The sequence below is a fragment of the Grus americana genome, chromosome 9 (assembly GCF_028858705.1).
Source record: "Grus americana isolate bGruAme1 chromosome 9, bGruAme1.mat, whole genome shotgun sequence".
Classification (NCBI taxonomy): Eukaryota; Metazoa; Chordata; class Aves; order Gruiformes; family Gruidae; genus Grus; species Grus americana.
The window spans coordinates 18,215,158-18,227,673 of NC_072860.1; the positions used below are offsets into that span (position 1 = coordinate 18,215,158).

The window sequence follows — 12,516 nt, forward strand, 5'->3', positions numbered from 1 at the left end:
CCTGCCCCCTTTTGCCGGCCCGGGGATGGAGCGAGGCGGGGAGAGGACGCGGGGTGATATCCTCGGGGTCTGCCTGGTCCCCCCCGTGCTGCTGCTGCTGCCGCTGCTGCTGCAGCTGGTGGGGGGAGCCCCCCTGGGCCAGGGGCTGTACCCCATGCCAGCCGGCGTCCTGCAAGGTCAGTAGGGCACGGGGATGGGGAGCACATTTGCTGGAGGGTTGGGTTGTGAAGGGGGCAGCTGTAGGAGCCCGGACGCCTGGGTTCACTCTCGGGAAGGGGGGGAAGCACAAGCAGGATGCCTGGGTCCCTGGCAAAGCCCCCCATGCCCACGCTGCCTGGAATGAGTGGCAAATGCTGCTCACGGCACCTGGGGACACCAGGACTGCAGGGAGCGGTGGTTCATGTTCCATGGCCGCCAGCCCTCCCTCCTGCCTGGGTACCTGTGCCAGCCCTGGGGGACCCTCTGCCAGGGCACAGTCGGGGCGGGGGGTGGGGCTGTGAGTGGGTACAGGTGCGGGCACACGTGGGGATGCACGTTCAGGGCACACACAGGGACATGCAGACACGGGCACGCAGACCCTGGCACGCACAAGTGAGCACCCAGGGCATGGGCACAGGTGTGCACAGAGGTGCACGCACACAGACATGCATGGGCACACGGGGCACACCTGCCCAGGCCCACGATTATGCACGTGTATTCACAGGTTCTCCATGTGCAGCAGGCACACAGAGGCCTGGGTAAAAAACCTCCCCACACCATGTGCCCAGGTGGCAGCCCCCCCAGGGAGGTGACAGTGGTGTCTGTCACCCTAGGCAATGCCAATGGCTGACAAGTCATGCCCAGCCTGACTCCCACCATGGAGATATTGGGGCATGGGCACCGGGCGGGCTGGGAGCACTTCGTGGCCACAGTGAGAGGCAGTGGTGGTGGCACCAGGGATCTGAGTGCTGTGTGTGTGCTGGCAGCGCTGTCAAGCCGGGGGACGCTGGTGCTGGAGGCAGCGCTGAGGAGTGCACTGCTGGCGCTGGAGCGGGCGCTGGCCGAGCAGCAGCGGCAGTGGGGTGCCTGCGGGCTCTGTGCCCCCTGCCTCTTCCCCCCCTGCGCCAACCTCACCCGCCACTGCCCACGTGAGTCACAGCACCCCCTAGCCCCCTGTGCCCAGGAGACCCTACCCAAATATTGCTTTGGATCCCTACCAAAGCACCACCCCATCCCCTAGAAACCCTACCAAAATGACACCCCAAGACCCTACCCAAACAGCACCCCCTCCCCTATAGGCTTTACCCTATAGCCTTTACCAAAACAGCACCCAGACTCCCAAAACATATCCCTAACTGCTAGAGACCCTCCAAAAACACTACCCAGAGACCCTGCCTGAGCAGTTCCCCATTCTCTCTAGATCCTACCCAAACATCACCTGGAGCCCTACACAAGCCATTGCCCAATTCCTTGTGTCCTTCCCAGAGATGCCCCTCCAAAACATATCCCAGCACCCAGGAGACCCTACCAAAACATGCCAACACTGCAGCTCTGTCATGCCCCCTTCCTGCCTACCCCAAAGCGGAGCCCAGTGTGGCCCAGGCGGAGGTGGGCAGGAGGCAGGGAGGACATGGGGATGCCCACAGCCCTGCTGTCCTTGCAGCGCCGGCCATGCCCCCCGCCGTGCCCCCCAGCTGCCAAGCCCTGATGGATGCCCAGGCGCTGCCCGAGCTGCCCCAGCGCAACTGGGCACTGAGCCAGGCCTGTGCCCCCTACCAGCACCTGTGCCCCCCCGAGGTGGCCCAGCATGCCTGCACCCCGCTCAGTGCCCGGCTCTGCCGCCACCGCCTCCAGGAGTGCCGTGAGTGGGCACCCACATCTCCCCAGCTCCTCCCAGGGAAGGGAGACCCTACAATAACAAACGGGGCACTCCAGGGGATGCCTGGAGGGGATATGGGGCATTGGGGGTGACAGAGGGTGCTGGGGTGGGGAGATCCGGGAGGTGGGGGTACAGTAGGGTGATGGGGGATATCTGGTGGGATGGGAAATTGGGGGGGATGGAGGGATCTGGGGTGAGGGGTGGAGATTTGGGGGATGGAGGCACTGGGGGGGATGGTGGCACTGGGAGCGATGAGTGGATGGGGGGGAGCATTGAGGGGGGATGGAGAATCTGGGTGGGAGAGTGGAATGTGGGGGAATGGGGCAAGGGGGGCGAAGGAGAGATTGGGGACACCGAGTCACTGGGGGTGACAAGCACTCCTGGGGTGATACAAGGGTGCTTGTTTGGGATGGTGGGGGTCTTGGGGGCCGCTGAAAGGAACCGGGGGAATTGGGGACAGCAGGGACATGATGGTGACATCGGGTGGGAGGGTGTCCCCACATGCCATGACAGCCTGTCCCTGCAGGGATGGCAGCTGCAGCCCTGGGCCCTGATGCACCATCAGAGGTGGAGACGCCAGGTGAGCCAGGACAGCCCTGCGGTGCCCACGCCACCCCCCCCCCCACACACACCATGCTGGCGGGCGCCCCCGGCCCCCTGGCTGCCTGCTGGGCCGAGGGGCAGAGGTTAGCGTCGGCAGCTGCCGGGCTGCGGGGTGCCCCCAGCCCGCCGCCCGCTTGCCTCCGTGAGCACAATGAGGCTTGACAGCGCGCCTGGCGCGGCCTGACCCCCCCCGGGGGCCGCCCGCCACCCCCTCCACCCGCCACAGCCGTCCCGGCACCGCCATGCCCGGCCACCCCATGCCCACCTGGGAGAGGGGATGGCAGCAGGGCTGTGGGATCCCCCCCTCACCCCGGCTTTGTCCCCCAGGTAGCTGCGGGCGCCGCAGGGACTCCCAAGCCAACGTCACAGCCCCCCGAGGACGGATCATGGGTGGCAGCGTGGCCCCACGGGGAGCCTGGCCCTGGCTGGTGTCAGTGCGGCTCCACGGGGAGCTGATGTGCGGAGGGGTGCTGGTTGGACGCTCCTGGGTCCTCACTGCAGCCCACTGCTTTGCTGGGTACGGAGGGGGGAATGGCAACATAGGGGTGATGTCCCTGCAGAGAGGGGTGTGGGGTGACACCACTGTCACCCCTGTAACTAGCTGCCCCCCACCCCGCCAGGAACCGGAATGAGCTGGCATGGACGGTGGTCGTGGGTGACCACGAACTGGGCAAGCCGGATGTGGGCGAGCGGGCAGTGCCGGTTCGGCGCATCCTGCCTCACCCCAAGGTCGGTGGAGGTGGGCACCCCCCTGACCTTCCTGTGTGTGCCCCAGGGCCCGCCACTGACACCCCCCCATTTCCTTCCAGTTTAACCCCAAGACGTTTCATGGGGACCTGGCGCTGCTGGAGCTGGCAGTGCCGCTGGCCCCGTCGCCCACCATCAGCCCCGTGTGCCTTCCCAGCGGCCCTGCGGAGCCCAGCCCCGGCACCGCCTGCTACATCGCAGGCTGGGGCTCCCTCTACGAAGGTAGGCACCGCCCCGACACCTGTGGGGTCTGTGGGGTGTCCCCCTCGGTGCCCTCTCCAGTGCCCAGTGCCAGTGCACTGAGCCAGGGCAGTGGGGTGTCTGGGCATGGGGGACCCCGTAATGGGTGCCTTGCCCGGCAGAGGGGCCGGCGGCTGATGTGGTGATGGAAGCGCGGGTGCCCCTGCTGAGCCAGGAGACATGCCGGGGTGCCCTGGGCAGGGACCTGCTCACCAACGCCATGTTCTGTGCTGGGTACTTGTCCGGGGGCATCGACTCCTGCCAGGTAATGCCTGGGGCTGGGGGGCCGCCAGCCTCCCAACTCAAAAATCCCTCGTGGCACACAGTGCTGGGCATGCGCCGCAGCCCGGCACAGCCCGGCAGCGTGGTTGGGGTCCCGGCCCAGACCAATACATGGGCATCCCCCCCCAGGGTGACTCGGGGGGCCCGCTGGCGTGCCAGGACCCCTCCTCGCACCGCTTCGTCCTCTACGGTATCACCTCGTGGGGCGACGGCTGCGGTGAGCAGGGCAAACCAGGCGTCTACACCCGCGTCACTGCCTTCGCGGACTGGCTCAGCCTCCAGATGGACTGTGAGTGCCACCGGCTGTGCCGGGGGGGACGACAGAGATGCCCGGGGTGCTGCGGGGATACGTCGCCCTGGGGAGGGATGCAGCACCTCATGGCAGCCCCGGTGCCCTCACAGCCGCCTCCGGCAGCCAGGAACCAAGCTGCTTCGACTTGCTGGCGCTGGCCCAGCTGCCCCCCGAGCAGCAGCCACCTGAGCGCACCCGCCTCTGCGCTTTCTACGCCAGGTCCTGCCGGGCCCCCCAGGGCCGGGCTGCCTGTGCCCGCCTGGCCGAGGAGACCTGCCGTGCCAGGACGAGACGATGCGGTGAGCAAGGGGGGGCATGCTGGGGCTTCGATGTGGGGAGGGACCCCATTTCTAGTGGTGTGGGGCCAGCGTGGTGCTACGGTCATGGCTCTCCTGCTGCACCCACAGAGCTGCACTCCTACGCCCAGACCTTGGTGGATCTCCTGCGCAGGGCTGGGGACTTCATCCGAAACCAGTTCGACTTCTCCTTCCTCACTCACACCCTGCCTCAGCTCCTGGGCAAGATCTATGGGCACCTCTTCCCCCACCGTGTCCGCAGGGATGCCACAGGTACCCTCCCGGGCTGGACCACCCCATGCCTGCTTGGGGTCCCATCGGTCCCCCTATGCTGGTGGCCAGGGCACCCATAGCCTGCCCTGGCACCCCCACCTTGTCTATCCCATCCCCTTCTTGTCCCCACAGGTCTGGCTGTGGCAAGGGGCCAGACCAGCCCCACAGCAGAGGGACCCCAGACCCCCCCCACCAGGTAAGGCATGGTGGGCCACAGGGCATGGGGGGCTAAAGGGTTTGGGGCAAGATGCCCGTGGGCACTGACATGGTTTTTTGGGGACAGCCTAAAGCATTGGGGTCCTGCTCTTCCTGCACACCTGGAGGGAGGTGAACATGCCTCCCGGGGTGCCCAGGGCCACCCAGGTCCCTCCAGAGGCGTGCAGCGTGGGGAGCAGCAGTGGCCAGGGGATGGGTGCCACCAGGCGCCTGCCTGAGCTCTCCTCGCTGTGCTTGCAGGCAGGGGGCCAGGCTGCTGCCCCCCTTCGCCGGGCTCTTCAGGGCTGTGGGGCCCCGGCTGCAGGACTGGGTGGAGGCGCTGAGGGCCATGGCGGGGGGCAGCCCCCCAGCACCCAACCTGGATGGGGGGCAGCTCCCTGGAGAGATGTGGCTCTTCTTGCAGGTATTTGGGGAGGGATGGGCTGGGGGGAGCCCCTGTCCCTCTGGTGACAGTGCCACCAGGGACCAAAGCTCAGCAGTCCCCTTGTGTCCCTTCCTGACATCCTTTGGTTCCATCATGCCCTGTGTAGCCACGAAGGTGGCATCTCCCACTCTGCCACCACAGAGGGGGCATCTCACCCTCCCCAGCTGAAACCAGTGCTCCCAGTCCAACCAGTGCAGTGCCAGCCTTGGGTCTGACCCCACAACTTAGGATCTGGCCCAACACAACCATAAAGACATCACACGTCCCTAATGCCCCACTCGACACCAGTCCAGCCATGCCCTGAGCTCTGCCACTGTGCACCTGGCCATGCCCACAGTGGGTGCCCTGCTGCCCACCCTCGTCCCCTTCCCTTCATCAGGGCGAGGAGGTGGTGGAGGAGCTGGTGGGACAAGGACGAGCCTTCCTTGCCCAGCTGAGGGCAGAGCTGGACCTCAGTATCCCTCTTGAAGCCACAGAGCCACGACGGGCACCCGGAGACCTGGTGGGGACCCCTGCACCGAGCCGTGAGTCCCAGGAGCTGGGGGGGCTGGGGCCAATGGGGCAGCAGGGTGTCCATCCGCCGGCTGGGTCCGTGCCCGGGCAGTGCCCACTGGCTGCGTCCCTGCTGGGGTTTTCACACCTGTCTCGGTGGCAGGGTCTGCGCCGAGGGAGAAACGTGAGCTGGTGCCCACGGAGCTGCCAGGGGTGGAGGAGGAGGAAGAGGAGGCAGGCGTGGGCAGAGGTAAGCACCCTGCAGCCCCTGGCCACTGCGGGATGCCATGTGCCACCATGGGGATGGTGGCAAGCCCGGTCTCAGCTTTGCATCTCGATCCCTGGGCTAATTGTCCCACGTGGGTGGGACAGCCCTTGGCCACACTCCCCTCCACAGGGACCCTCTGCCCCTGCTGCCTCGGCATCCCCAGAGCATGGGTGCTCCTCCCTGGGGTGGGCAGCAGCATGGTGCCCCCATGATTCATCCCTGTTGTCCTTCCTCCATCTCTTTCCTGCCCGTCCCCGGGGTTGCAGCCTGCCCTGGCCTCAACGAGTCGGCGGTGCGGGTGGGTGCGGTGCGGGAGCTGTACGCCTGGGTGCTGCGGGTGCCTGAGCCAGACCTGGCCATGACCTTCCAGGAGGTGAGTGCCCTGCCCAGCTACTCCGAGCCTCCCCCCCCCCCCCCGACAGCCAGGCAGTGCCACCCCCCAGCCCATCACTGTCCCGCTGTGCCCCTGGCTCCCCTGGGACTCACCATGTTGTCATCTCCCTGTAGATCCTGGTGGACTTGGGCTCCAAAAACACCAAGGGACTGTACCGGGCGCAGGTGCGGGCCACGGTGGGTGGCCGCCCCATGGCCTTTGCTGGCCTCGTGGGGCTGGAGAGCGACTCGCTGGCCCGCAGCATGCCCGGCCTCATTGCTCTGGCACTTGAGGTGCTGAAAACCTAACGGTGCCCCTGGGGCACCATGCCAGCATGGGGACGGGGTGCTGGAGCAGGGGCCTCTCATGTCCTTCGAACACAACCCCCAACCTGGCTCAGGCTTTTCCACCCTTTTGTCCCCCATTGTGCCTCAGTTTCCCTCTTCCCACCAGCACTGCCTGACCTCCCGGGGGCAATGGGGTGCCGGGGGGCACCTGGAGCATCTCAGCGGAGGATCGCAGCCCTCCTCTCCCCTGGTACCCCCACCTCAGTAAGCCCACCTCCACCCTGTTTTCCCCAGAGGCACCCGGGTTGTTATTTATTTGTACAGAGAAAGGTTTATTTTTCAATAAAGGGCTCTATTTTCCGGTAGCTGGCGAGTGTGAAGCAAGTGCTGTGCCACACAGTGCCAGTGAGGTGCACGCCGGTGGGGGGACTTTGCATGGGGGGTATGACATCCCACTGCATCCCCCTTCCCGTGCCCCCTGTACCCTGAAGTGTTGCCCCCAACCTCGGTTCCTGCCCCTGGCATCGGTGCTGTGCCCAGCCTGGCACAGATTTGCCAGCACCCCCCCCCCCAGGGCTCGGACACCCCCCCTGCCCACTGCAACACCCATAGCACAGCACCGGCACCCACCCCTGGTGCCACCCCATCGGGGACCCACGTGAAACCTCATGCTGGTGCAGGGCCGGGCATGCCCTGGGCCAGTGGCGAATGCCAGGGTGGTGCCACCCCTGTGCTTGGGCATTGGTGGGTACCAACCCCTCCTGCTCTTGGGGAGCCTGCTGCCCCCGAGCAGCATCCCTGGGGCTGCTGAGCAGTGGGGAAGGGACCGCTCCTCCCAGTGCCCAGCAATGCCTGTGCTGAGGTGCCCAGGCGCAGGGTGATGGGCTGACACCCGTGGGGCCGGTGAGACCAGCTGTGCCTGCCCGTCTCCCCTTCTCTGGGCTCAGGGTGCCGGAACAGAGGGGTGGGAGCGGGTATCCGGTGCCGGCACCCTTCCCCCGCAGCACCTGGCACCATCTGTCTCCCGCTCCGGCCGACAGCCGGACATCCGCTCGGCCAGGCCAGGCGGGGAGGCGGCCAGGGCCTGGCACGGCACGAGGGCACCGCGGGCAACACATGGGGGACCTGCCGGGGCTGCTGGCCCTGCTCGGGGCGCTGGTGCTGTCGGGTGAGCGGGGACCTGGGGTCTGGGCATGGGATTGTCCTGTTGCTGGGGGGTGATGGTGGAAGGGTCCAAGCTGGGCACAAGTGTCCCCAGGGCTGCATTTTGGATATTGCCTGGCAGTCCCATCACTGAGCATCCCCTGCGCTTCTGTCCTGGCTGTGCCCCCTGGAGCCGTGTCCCTGCAGGGTCTGTGTGCGTGGTCCCTGCATACACCGGGTCCATGTCCGTGTGTCCATGTGTCCATGTGTGCCTCTGCGTGTGTATCCGCCTATGTGCACAGTGCCACCGCCTCTGCACCCAAGTGTCTGTGTCCCTGTCTGTGCTGGGTCTGTGTGTCCCTCTGTGTCCATGCCCACATCCTCGTCCCATGCCCATGTGTGCCCGTGTGCCCCCACACGTCTGTCATTCCCACATGTCCCAGTTCCATGCCCCTGTGCAGCACGGACATGCAGTATCCTGGCCTGCTCCTGTCCCCTCCATCGTTACACCACCCTGCCCTCAGCAAGCATCCCTGCGGGGTGGCACTGGGCCCAGTTACCCCCAGTTCCACTTGGTTTGCCTGACCCCACACCCCCAGGCGGGCTCTGCGTGAACCAGGAGGAGCGGCTCATCCACCACCTCTTTGAGGAGAAGGGCTACAACAAGGAGGTGCGTCCCGTCGTCTCCACTGACGAGGTCGTGGATGTCTACCTGGCGCTCACCCTCTCCAACCTCATCTCACTGGTGAGCCCCAGAGGGCAGTGCCTGCCGTGGGGTGCCCCTCAGCCACGTGTCACCCCCAGGGCTGGCTGGGTGGGGGGGGACCCCTGAGGCTGCCACCCCAAACTCTGGCTGGTGAGGATTGGGGGTCCTAGGATGGGGGGGCACAGCTGCTGGGCATGGCCCTGGCATCTCACTACCCCATGCTGTCATTGCAGAAAGAGGTGGACGAAACGCTCACCACCAGTATATGGCTCGAGCACGTGAGTAGGGACGGGCGTCACAGCGTCAGCTGCACCCCGAGGCATGGGCAGTGGGGTGGCCCAGCATGGTGAGAGGGTGACCTGGGGATGCCCCCTCCAGGGCTGGACCGATTACCGCCTACAATGGAACAAGTCTGAGTTTGGGGACATCGAGGTGCTCCGCCTGCCGCCGGACATGCTTTGGCTGCCTGAGATAGTCCTGGAGAACAAGTGAGCCGTGCCTCAGTTTCCCCTCCCGAACCCCCCCGAGCTGTGCCCAGTGTATGCCCAGGGCTCCCCCTGCCCCTCACCAGCCCCACCATCACTTTGGCTCTCTCCCAGCGCAGCAATGATGGGCTCTTCGAGATCGCCTACTACTGCAACGTCCTCATCGACAACACGGGCTACGTCTACTGGCTGCCGCCCGCCATCTTCCGCAGCGCCTGTCCCATCAACGTTGACTTCTTCCCCTTCGACTGGCAGAACTGCACCCTCAAATTCAGGTGCCGGGGGGCTTGCTGGGGCAGGGCAGGGGTGGGCAGCGGGGTGGGCACCCCCCCCCCCCGCGGTGCCCGCTGCTGCCAACATCTTCCCTTGCCGATGGGGCACAGCAAGGTGGGGCTTGCAGGTGACTTGGTGGCCCAAGTCCATCATGCTGGAGGTGAGGGTGGGTGGGTGGTGGGTACCAAGCAGCAGGCACAGCCCCTCACTGCCTGACCCCCCCCCCCGGATGTGGGCCAGCTCTCTGGCGTACAGCGCCCTGGAGATCAGCATGCACTTGAAGACGGACAGCGACCCGAAAACGGGCAAGAATTACCCAGTGGAGTGGATCATCATCGACCCTGAAGGCTTCACAGGTAATGCTTCTGCTCTCTGCCATGTCCTGTGGCAGTGGGACACCCTGTACGGGGCTCGGGGGCACCCTGGTACAGAGACACCTGAGTACCCGGGGCTTTGGCACCCATCCCACCAGTCTTGGAGCTACCCAGACCAAGGGAGACAGGGAGATCAGGTGCTGGTGGGGCTGGTGAGGATGGGTATGGCGGGGGACCCCCATGCCATGGTCTGTCCCATGTGTCCTGGCAGAGAATGGGGAATGGGAAATCATCCACCGCCCCGCCCGCAAGAACATCCACCCTGACAACCCCCCTGAGAGCAGCGAATACCAGGACATCACCTTCTACCTCATCATCAAGCGCAAGCCCCTCTTCTATGTCATCAACATCGTCACACCCTGCATCCTCATTGCCTTCATGGCCATCCTTGTCTTCTACCTGCCCGCTGACAGTGAGTGAGCCCTGCGGCACCTACACCAGGCACAAGGAGTCACCCCATGGGGCACCTCCATGTCCTACACCTGCACCAGGTCCTGGGACATGGGGACACACCAGTGCCCAGCACAGGGACATCCTGGTACTGGGACATCCCCATGAAGGACACCATCATCCCAGCCAGACACCCTGGCAGTATAACACTTGGGCACAGGATACCCCACGTGTGGGGCATTATTACCCCCCATAACAGAAAACCCTACATGGGGCACTGTATGCTGGGACACTGGAAGGGCAGTCCTGGCACTGGGGGCACTGGGAGGAGGACCCAGGGCAGGATTTGCCCTGAGTTCACCTGCTCTCCAGGTGGTGAGAAGATGACCCTGGTGATCTCAGTGCTCCTGGCCCAGTCTGTCTTCCTCCTGCTCATCTCCCAGCGCCTGCCTGCCACCTCCCACGCCATCCCCCTCATTGGCAAGTGAGTCCTGGGCACCACTGGGCACAGGAGGGACATCGTGGGGTCCCTGGGGTGCCAGAGGGCAGTTCTGCCTGTGCCCAGCCCCTGTGGCAATGCCAGCTTCAGGTCCATGGCCCCCACAGGTACCTGCTTTTCATCATGCTGCTGGTGACAGCTGTGGTGGTGATCTGCGTCGTGGTCCTCAACTTCCATTTCCGCACCCCCAGCACTCACATCATGTCTGACTGGGTCAAAGAGGTGAGCAGGGTGCTGGGCTGGGGTGGGTGACCTGGCGGGTGCAGGGGTGGCACCATGCCCCATGGAGGGCATGGGACAGCACAGCCCCAGCATTGCATTGGGGTGTCCCACTTGTGCTGCTGCAAGGGGTTGCATGCCTGGGTTGGGGTCAGAAGGGGGGGACAAGGTGTTGTTGCACCAGGGAGGTGGCTGAGGGACATGACACCACCTCCCACGCCCCAGGTCTTCCTGGAGAGTTTGCCTCGCCTGCTGGGCATGTCGCAGCCGGCCGAGAGCCCGGCAGGTGCCCCGTGCATCCGGCGCTGCAGCTCGGCCGGCTACATCGCCAAGGCGGAGGAGTACTTCAGCGTCAAGTCCCGCAGCGAGCTCATGTTCGAGAAGCAGTCAGAGCGGCACGGGCTGGCCAGCCGTGTCACCCCTGCCCGTGAGCCTTGGATCCTCTGTGGGGATACGGGGAAGGATGGCGGAGTGGGGGTCTCTGGGAATGGCAGCCCTTCGGAGCCCATCTCACCATCACCCTCGCCCCCAGGTTTGGCGCCGCTGGGTGCAGACACGAGTGAGGAGCAGCTCTACGAGCACGTAAAACCTGTCGTTGACAGCGCCAACTTCATCGTCAAGCACATGCGGGAGAAAAACAGCTACAACGAGGTGGGAACCATAGGCACGGCGGGGGGCAGAGGGGGCTTCCTGTGCCCGCTGTGCCCCTCACTGCCCAGCTCCCGGCTCCCTCCCCAGGAGAAGGACAACTGGAACCGTGTGGCCCGGACCCTGGACCGCCTCTGCCTCTTCCTCATCACCCCCACGCTGGTGGTGGGCACTCTCTGGATCTTCCTCATGGGCATCTACAACCACCCTCCACCACTGCCCTTCGCCGGAGACCCCTACGACTACCGGGAGGAGAACAAGCGCTTCATCTAGGGGGGTGGGGGGTCCCATGTGCCAGCCTCCTGCTCACCTGCCTTGGCTTGAGAAAATAAAGCTGGGCACTTCTCACTGCAGGGCGCTGAGGTGGTGGCTGCTCTTGGAGTGTCCCCCCCCTGGGCACAGTGCCCAACCTGAGCACTGTGTGTGTGCCGGGGAGGGTGATGCCTATTCAGGGAATGGGTGCTGTTGGGTGTTCTGAGCATGGTGGTCCTCAGCCATGGCTGGAGGGGGTGTTTCCAGAGGGGATACAGCGGTACCAGCCCTGCTAACCCCCATTGGGCTGGGCACTTGGGACAGGATGGGCTGGGAAGGGAATGAACCCCCCAGCATGGCACCATCCCCCGTGGACCCACAGCAGCGGGCAGAGATGCCATCAGTGCTCACATCACCCCTGTCTCCATGACCCCCCCCAGCAAGACCCACGAATGTCCCCCCCAGCACACCCCATCCTGCAGCACCCGGCTGGGGGCCAAGAGGGGTGTCTCCTTCCCTGGCTCAGCAGCGGGACGCCAGGGCTCCGGTTTCAGGGGGCACAGCTGACGTCCCCCCACCGGCAGTGGCCCAGGACAGCTGTCACATCCTCTCCACTAAGCCAGGAATCTCCCTCCCCCCTGACCTCCCTACAGAGGGCCTGGCAGGATTTGGACCCCCAAGGCGGGCATCACTCCCCAGGCTGATGCGGTGGGACTTGCCTGCCCCTTCCCCACCCTACACCCCAGGGGCAGCCACCACCATGGTGGGGACAGGGCACTGCTGGGGGTGCTTGCAGGGGGGCACCCCTTTTCCACAACCCATGGGCGCCTGGGTTTCCACTGCAGGGACATGCATCCCTCTGTGGGGGACAGGGGG

The 12,516-nt window shown here is 65.4% G+C and overlaps 2 protein-coding genes across 2 annotated transcripts; both read left to right on the forward strand.

Moving 5' to 3' along the window:
* Positions 1-6,956, forward strand: PRSS56 (serine protease 56). Its single transcript, XM_054835419.1, has 17 exons — positions 1-176; positions 966-1,127; positions 1,643-1,840; positions 2,385-2,438; positions 2,789-2,978; positions 3,082-3,190; positions 3,271-3,430; positions 3,571-3,713; positions 3,860-4,019; positions 4,133-4,321; positions 4,430-4,591; positions 4,724-4,787; positions 5,048-5,210; positions 5,611-5,755; positions 5,887-5,973; positions 6,258-6,364; positions 6,499-6,956. Exons 1-17 carry the CDS (start codon positions 26-28, stop codon positions 6,670-6,672), a joined length of 2,418 nt encoding a protein of 805 aa, XP_054691394.1. The 5' UTR covers positions 1-25; the 3' UTR covers positions 6,673-6,956.
* A 707-nt stretch (positions 6,957-7,663) lies between these two features.
* On the forward strand, positions 7,664-11,741 carry CHRND (cholinergic receptor nicotinic delta subunit). Its single transcript, XM_054835350.1, has 12 exons — positions 7,664-7,819; positions 8,394-8,539; positions 8,734-8,778; positions 8,879-8,988; positions 9,105-9,260; positions 9,499-9,614; positions 9,844-10,044; positions 10,395-10,506; positions 10,629-10,743; positions 10,966-11,167; positions 11,273-11,391; positions 11,479-11,741. The coding sequence occupies exons 1-12, from the start codon at positions 7,768-7,770 to the stop codon at positions 11,659-11,661; spliced, it is 1,557 nt and encodes a 518-aa protein (XP_054691325.1). The 5' UTR covers positions 7,664-7,767; the 3' UTR covers positions 11,662-11,741.
* The last annotated feature ends 775 nt before the right edge of the window (positions 11,742-12,516 follow it).

Coding starts and splice junctions, on each gene's coding strand:
- CHRND (XM_054835350.1), top strand. CDS start 7,768: ATGGGGGACCTGCCGGGGCTGCTGGCCCTGCTCGGGGCGCTGGTGCTG. Junction 8,989..9,104: donor GAGATAGTCCTGGAGAACAA/GTGAGCCGTGCC, acceptor CTCCCAGCGCAG/CAATGATGGGCTCTTCGAGA. Junction 10,507..10,628: donor GCCATCCCCCTCATTGGCAA/GTGAGTCCTGGG, acceptor TGGCCCCCACAG/GTACCTGCTTTTCATCATGC.
- PRSS56 (XM_054835419.1), top strand. CDS start 26: ATGGAGCGAGGCGGGGAGAGGACGCGGGGTGATATCCTCGGGGTCTGC. Junction 4,788..5,047: donor CCCCAGACCCCCCCCACCAG/GTAAGGCATGGT, acceptor CTGTGCTTGCAG/GCAGGGGGCCAGGCTGCTGC. Junction 6,365..6,498: donor TGGCCATGACCTTCCAGGAG/GTGAGTGCCCTG, acceptor ATCTCCCTGTAG/ATCCTGGTGGACTTGGGCTC.